The sequence below is a fragment of the Pseudorasbora parva genome, chromosome 5 (assembly GCF_024679245.1).
Source record: "Pseudorasbora parva isolate DD20220531a chromosome 5, ASM2467924v1, whole genome shotgun sequence".
Lineage (NCBI taxonomy): Eukaryota > Metazoa > Chordata > Actinopteri > Cypriniformes > Gobionidae > Pseudorasbora > Pseudorasbora parva.
In genome coordinates, this window is record NC_090176.1 from 10,479,713 (window position 1) to 10,487,851 (window position 8,139).

The 8,139-nt window shown below is 38.2% G+C and overlaps 1 protein-coding gene across 1 annotated transcript in view; it reads right to left on the reverse strand.

The window, feature by feature from the left end:
- The window catches only part of kalrna (kalirin RhoGEF kinase a), a 322,593-nt gene extending 320,837 nt beyond the window's left edge, over window positions 1–1,756 (reverse strand). Inside the window, 1 exon segment of the mRNA XM_067443216.1 lies at window positions 1,509–1,756. Coding sequence (XP_067299317.1) covers window positions 1,509–1,575 — 67 coding nt within the window. The 5' untranslated portion in view covers window positions 1,576–1,756.
- Window positions 1,757–8,139: the final 6,383 nt, after the last annotated feature.

Below are 8,139 nucleotides of genomic sequence, written 5' to 3' on the forward strand. Positions count from 1 at the left end.
AAAATGTAGGTAGAGGCACGTTTTTTCCAACGAACCTGTGTTGCTACAGGTTAGTTCGGTTGGTCTGTATTTCAGGATTTTTCTTTCAGTAGTTTGTGGGATAACTCTGAGAATGGTTGTTATTTATCAGACTGTCCTTGCAGATATGACCTTCAGCTCAAAAGCTGAGATATTGCACACACTTCCTCCAAAAAACCTCACCTTGAACTTCTCTCACATTGAAAAGACGGAAAGAACGGCAGCTAACAAGTGGAAGTTGTGTTATGCCATGTGTACATGTGTTTTCTGTTTGTGTGCGTATGAGAGAGAGAGAGAGAGAGAGAGAGAGAGAGAGAGAGAGAGAGAGAGAGAGAGAGAGAGAGAGAGAGTGTGTGTAGTGTAGTGTAGTGTACCCGCATCCTGACCTATAGCCCGCTGTGTAAAACAGCAGGGTTTATGCATCACTCCTCAGCAGGGGTCTCACAGCCTGGACCACTTACCTAAACATTAGCATTTCTTCCAGCCATTTCCTCTCTAAAACTCCAGAAGTGCTGCACATAATACAAGGTCTTGTCACTAAGCTGACCCAAGTGTTGTTGTGACATCATTGTTAACTGCACTCAACTCAACATACACTTTCTAAATATTTATATGTCCACTTTGCAAAGACAATAGGAACAACATAAATTGTATGGGCGCATATGTTACAAGGAATGTGCTTGTTATAAATGTGTATTGCGCCAGACGCAAAATCAACTCCTGACTCCATGGCCTAAAGCCTCCCTCAAATTGGGGTTAAACATACATTAAACTTCTTGGCACATCCCACACACAAGCGCTGTTACACGGAGTGGACTGTTTGAAATTAGCTTCTTCCCAATCACTGTCCCATTAGCCCAGCATGAAGCCCAGTTAAGTGCATGAAAATGACTGTGATTCGACACTAATAGACTTGTATGACAACTAACCAGCATAAGAATAAAGAACCACAGTCCTGGGAATAAGGCATGAGAAGTTGTATGGTGCTGTTCGAGGGATATGGGATGGGCTGGCTTTTCAGACTAAAGCTCAGTGTAGCTGTCAGTCCAAGCAGGATCATGGTACTAGCTCAGCATCACCCATCACACAAACCTGGACCTCAAGCATCCTTAAACCATAACACCCTGATTTATCCCATTAGCCTTCATCTTTTTCTTTAATCTTCTGTTGAGTTTAGCATAAATGTTTAGCGTCTCTTTCTCAATTCATTTTCAATTTAGCGCGCTTAAACAAAAACTGCATTGCCAGACAGCACCAAATTAATAACATATAGAAGTTAAATACAATAATTAGCCAAAGCGATTCAAACTTGTAGTGTAAATAGCCTACATTAAAATGAGCAATTGTGGAATTAAAAAGTGGTCTGATAAATTACGAAGAGATAAACGCCATGAAGAAACGAAATTACGTGCACTAATAATAGTAATAAAGAGGCAAACGCAGGCCTATCTATGGAGATCAGCGTCTCTCCATCTCTCCTCTCATCGTACCTGTTTTGAAGAATGCATCCGTGTCTGAATCAGTGGGTCCGTCCTCCGCCGCTTCAGCAGGATTCATCTTTCCTCTTGGATCTCAGCTCAAAATAACGAGAAATATATCCAGATTTAGCGCTCCATCATCTCTATATTTCTGTGTTTTGACTGCACAGCCCTCGATCAGAGCGACAAAGCGCAGCTCTGCATTGCCTTCTATTGTCTCCAGATGCGCCTCTCCTCCTCCGATCGCTCTTTTCGCTTCTTACGAATCGGTTCTTTTGAACCGGTTCGCCAATTGGACGGATCGATTCGTTCGCGAATTCCGTTCGGAGCGCTCCTCGAGAGTAGTTTCGCTTTTGTCCGATTTGAAATGAGCCAAGAGCCGATGAAGGGTGAACACGATCCTTGGTGATTGGGTTTTCGGGTGATTTCATGAGTGGTGCGAAAGGAAGTTACTGTGTTGCCGAATGTGTTCAGGAAACATGTTAACTTGTGTGACACTCGACACATATGCATCATAATATTTCATCAGAAACATGAGACATCCAAAAGTGTGCAATAGACTTTTTTTTGCAGAAGTAAATAAAAAGAAAATCAGCATTTGTTTCAGTCGTATTACCAACTTGCACAGCTTGAACTTCATGTTGCACTATTTCGATTAGTGTGGACCAGCAAAGCGAACGAGAGCACATCACAAAACAATAGTAGCCTAGCCTACTTTACGAATGTGTAGTTAAACTAACTACTGTAGTTATTTTCATGATTTTAAATGTTGAACGCTTCTTTGGTAGGCGACGGGTGTGACGCAAACGAACTAATGAATCGCTTTGGGACCGCCTCACTGGAATGAACTGTTCAAAAGAACCGTTTAGCAGAAACGAGTCGGACCAGCTTCAACACAAAGCGGCGCGCAGTGTGTGCGCGTGTGTGTGTCAGATGGGATGGAGCGCGATCCTGACAGTGAAAGCTGATGATGTCATGAATTCTGCATAATGTCACTGGGCTTGATGGTCACCCTTTCCCTCTCTTGTAAATATTTTCTTTAAAAAGTTAATGAGTTATTGTAGAAACATAAGCACGCTCATTTATAAGCCCCCTGGAGCGCCAGAGACTATTTGTGTGGAGTGTAGGCTATTTCTCTAACAATAGAGCACAAGTGTGTGTGTGAGTGTGTGTGTGCCCTCCCTCTGTGAGATATCACGCCCCCATCACTCATTCAGTCTTTGGGCTATTGAAGAATCATAAAGCTGCTGGGACATATGCCTATTTACATAATAAATAGAAAGCACGCGTGCATCCATATTAATAAATTAAAGCTCTTTTTTGCGTGTGTGGTTCAGGTAAACCCTACATTATGGGGGCAAAATGTCCTCCCAGAGAAGGCAATATCCTATGAATTATATCATATGTGTACATTTCGTGTGCACTGTTACTCTATAAGATATATCTTATATATCGATTATATATAACCCAAAAATAATCGCTGTAATGAATATTATTAATATAGATTGTGTTCTATTTTGTTCTTACATTAATAAGCCTTGAGTGTTTGACAGAACTGCAACAGTGTAGCCTAATCATTAATCAATAAATTAAAAATATTTTCTATAATACATTTGAATGTAGTATTTTGTTCTTTTGATTATTTAATGATACAAGTAGTTTGTTTCTGAGATACTTTCGAACCAAATGATAAGCAGAAAACAGAAAATCGAGAATTTACTGCCCCCTGGCGACTACCATACAATATCACAACTTAAATTAAATATTTTCAGAGGTAATGGACCCAGACTTCTGTTCAAACCTTCAAACCTTGTTTTTTTTATAGCTATATATATATATTAACTTAATTTCTTTCCATTTCTGTAATAATCAGTGATTAATTATCCTTCGGATGAGACGTTAAACCGAGGTCCTGACTCTCTGTCGTCATTAAAAATCCCAGGTCAATGACATGACATGTATTTTTTGTGTCCAAATTATTTATTTTTCTAAACAGAATTTTATAAATACATGTCATATATCAAACTGATCTACAATATCTCCTTTATAAGAAACCCGTTTTATTTTATTGAAATTCAATTGCTTTGTTTGAGTTTTGGTTTTTGAAAGACCAAAAATGTCAGGCAGTGCAACCGTCCGATCCTGCAAGCAGAGAAGAAAACTGCTATAAAAAGGGAAATTTTCTCATTAAATTCTTAATCAAATAGTTTGGCATGATTTTATGTTAAATTCATTATAAATGAGGGGAAATAGTGTATCAGTCCTATTTCAAAACTATTTTAATACTTAAAAAACTTTTGTCCGATAAAATTACTTCAAATGTCAGGTAGGGCGACCGACATAAAAATGCAATTTTATATAATGTTCCTTTAAGAAAACCATGTGACAGCATATGACATCACACAAAAGACCCCAGAGGACCCATTTGATGCAGTAACCATAGACAGTAAAAGAAATGGACGGAGCGATCCCATTACCTTCTACGGCGTTAAGTGATGTCAGTATAGGAGCACTCACTTCCTGATGGCTGAGCGAACTGCGCCGGCTCAGACTGAGCTTGACGACGTAGATGTGACGTGAGCCTCCTGTCTGACAGCTGTAGGTCTTCTAGGAGTTGTGGAAGGTGAAAGCTGAATCACGTTGTTTAAATATTTTCTCCCGTTGCTTTTGGCTCACTATGGGCTTCTCCCCAGTCTTCCCCCTTGACTTTATCAGACTTTATGTCTCCACGTCCCCCCGACTGTCTCATAGACAGTAGAAGATTGCCTGCGAGCGTCTCCTCAGGTCTATACGGTAATATCTCAACTGTGCGACAGGGTCGCGTTGGTTATGACGCAATCGTTAGCCTATTTTTGCAAAAACAGCTTCTGCGGGGCGATAGTGTAAGATACAAGGTAACGGAGCCTTTTATGCATTGTCGTGTTTTTTTAGAAATAAACAATGGACAAATGGAGTCTTTAAACGTCTCAGATGTAAAGTTATTTATTGTCAAAGTGACTCAAAAATGAATGGGAGTCAATGGGATGCTAACAGCAGGTGATGGCTTGGTTAGCAATGGCAGCCCCTAGGGGTGGAACGCTTTCCGAGCGCTAGATTACCCCCTTGGCAGTAACAAGGTTAGTCACCCTCCCATAAATATTAGATCATTTGACATTTTTGAGTAATGAGGTTTATTCAACTTATCATGTCAGGTGGTATGAAAATGTGTCATTATTATAAAAATGTGTATTTGATTTAAAAAATGTAGTATGTATAACCTTGAGCACATGGTCAAACATTTGTATAGGTGTCCAAGTTAATGCCTGTTACATTTGAATTAAGTTTGAAATCTCAGGTGGTGCGACCAGAATTACAGTTAAACTAACTGAAAAAAGGCATGTTAAGTCATGTTTTTGAATATATTAAATCCTTTTTATTAAATATATAAAGCTTTCTGTAAGATATTAAGTTGTTTATAGGTGCAATCTACATATGTACTTTTTTTGTGGTATGGGTGACGGTTAAAAGAGCACATTGTCCATCTAAAAATCATATTCTTCAAGAATATAGGACTGTATAACCAACATTGATACTACAACAACTGCATATTGCATCATTTTGTAGATGCCATTATCAAGCAAGGAGAAAACAGCACGACAGAGGTCATTTAAAAAGGGATAAAGTTGCAAGGGCAGAATACCTTAACCTTGCCAAAAGAAAAGAAAAGTATTGTGTATCTAGATAAATTAGAAGTTAAGATGTTATTTTTTTGTGGTAATTACACAGTTATTACATGTTAATAATACATACTTAAAAGCAGTGTCACACACCATTACAGAAGAGCATAGTTATTAGTCATGAATTCAAATGATTAATAAACCATTACCCATTCTATAATGATATTTGAAAAGAGTAGTTTGTTTTATCTTGACTTACTGTTACTGCTGGATCTATTTGAATGAACAGTAGATTGAATTCTGCCCTTAATGTGTCTGGGCCCAAAATTTGCACTAATTCACGACGTTTCATGATATGACATTTTATAAAAGATGTTCTCGTTTTTTAAATGTGTTCCCTAAGATGTTTTAAATTTCTAGTTCTAAAGAATCAATAATCAAATGTTTTTATTTGATTTTTTTATCTTGACTTACTGTTACTACTGAGTCTATTTGAATGAACAGTAGATTGATAGATCCTGGGCCCAATATTTGCACTTATTCACTGTTGAAAGATGTTCTCATGTATTAAATGTGTTCCTTGAGGTTTTGTCAGTATTGTTTTGTACTTCTTGTTAATGAAATGTTATTATATGACTGAGTTACATAAATTGGTCTGAGGATTAAAATAAGGGCAATTGAAACCAGAATAAAATTATTGACATTTTTATTTTTATTTTGTGAATATCCATCATTATTGGTCACAACGTGGACTGGTGGCGCGACCGGTCATGGTCAGGTGGTGCAACCAGCAAATTTTCATTTAAATGTATCAATTCCCACTGCAATTGCCAAATGAACTAAGAAATATAACTGTACAACTTTATATAACATATAAAAATCATTTTAACAAATAAAAACAAAAATAAAAACTCCCTATGGAAAAATTGGTGTTTGAACACATGGAAAAGTAGCCATTTATATGAATTGGAAAAAATAAAGAAAGAAATGGGGAATTTACAATGCATTTAAGACACTACAAAGACTCATATTTACTAGTTCTCAGTAGTGCTAAATACATTAAAAGTATACTTATCTATATTAATATATGGTCGCACCACCTGACATTTTCTGGGTGGTAAAATCAGAAATCTTGTTTAATAATGAATTAATGCTGCCTAAAAAGCTGTAAAACCAATATGAATCAACATCAAACATTGTTTTGGACATAAAAATGCATTTTAAAACCATTTTGCTTAAAAAATATATATATATATATATATTTTTATCTTGAAACCCTTGTCATTGACCCCAGGATGCAACTGTAATATTTTGTGGGTACGATTATAGTCTTGAGGAATAATCACAGATTCACGATTATCATACATTCATTCATTCTACAAAACTACTAATGTATAAAACCACATGAACACTTGTTAGATTTTAAAGTGTTTTTTATTGCTGACTTCTGAAATAGAAAGAACACAGTAGCCAAAAACTACGGCACAACATAATAATCAAAATCCACATTCCTTTTGGACCTGGGGTACAGAACTTGAAAATTATTGTAAAAAAACCCATCTTGCTGGCTTTGACAGTATATGCCTTTTGAAACAGAAATAAAACAGAACAGTGAAGATAAATAAAAGTAAACAAGGTGCACATCTCTGGATTTAAATATGAGCTAGCTATGAATATCCTTTTGGAACAAAACAAGGAATCAAGGGCTGCAGGACGCCAGGGCCTTTTTACAATTTGCACATTTATTTCCAGTGCTTTTAGTTTATATTATAGTGCAGAAATGTGAGCATGTCTTGACCGCTGAGGAGACAGGATATGGCCTTGTACTGAACACCCTTTCCGAGGGTACACTTGTTGCAGGGATACAGAGATACTTTCTGGCAACTTTTGAAAGCATCTGCATTTCTTCCACATGTGCCTTCCACCGAGCCAGTGGGTCAGCTCAGCACTGATTGCAGGAAGGTACAAGTACAGTTTCACCTCTGAGTCAAGCTTTTGTGGGATTGATGGCATTGCGTGTCCTGAAGCTTGTGACCTGTTCTTCTTTGCACTGGTGATTTGTTGTAACAGCCCAGAGAAGCTCTTCTCCTTCTTTATGGTGGTGGTGGTGGAGAAGGTGCTCTGTGTAGTGGTTGCTGCTGAAGGATCTTCTGTGTCTGAATGTGATGCAACAATATCGGACAATGTAACAGAATTGAACTCAGGGCTTAAACCTCGGGATGCACTCCACGATTTTAATAAACCTATAAGATTATTAAAAATCACACTGTGCGACATGGATCTATGAAACTTGGGTTTGACATGATGCATGTAGACTGTAGTGTATGATGATGACACCTCCAGACCAAGCAGCAACCTCCCCCAGTTTCTCTTGAAGCCAATACGGAAGTGACTTAAACTTAGTGCTGGGCGGTATATCGGTTCATACCGAATACCAGTATTTTTTTTTATGATATGAATTTTGATGAAACCGCAATACCGGTATATGTCGTTCAAACAACGTTCGGAAGGAAACACTGTTTACAAAGGGGTCCCTTTTCACTGTTGCACTGTTGTGAGAGCAAGCTGAGATCGCAAGGCTGAATCCGAAATCGTCCACTTGAAGCATCATTCACTTTTCCCTATATTATTCACTAATAGTTCACTTGAAGGAGTGAATGAAAACGAGTGTGTGAAGTCCAAGTTTGCTGATTGTGCATCGGCTGCAGCCTACACTCTTGCATTGCAATGTGAGATTGAATGAGTGCACTCAATAACGTCCACTATGGTCGCAGACACCACTACAAACGTCTGTCCCCCAAATAATAGTGTTTATAGAGGGTGATTTCTAGCCTAGAAATCTAGATGCACCCTAGCGGCAGCAAATCTAATCTGCCCGCGAGTGTCGTCTAGCAACTCTCAATACCCTTCTGAGCTGTATTCGCCTAACTCTTGCTGGGCCAATCACATCGTGTATAGAGTCGGTGGGCGGGGCCATAATGACAAGG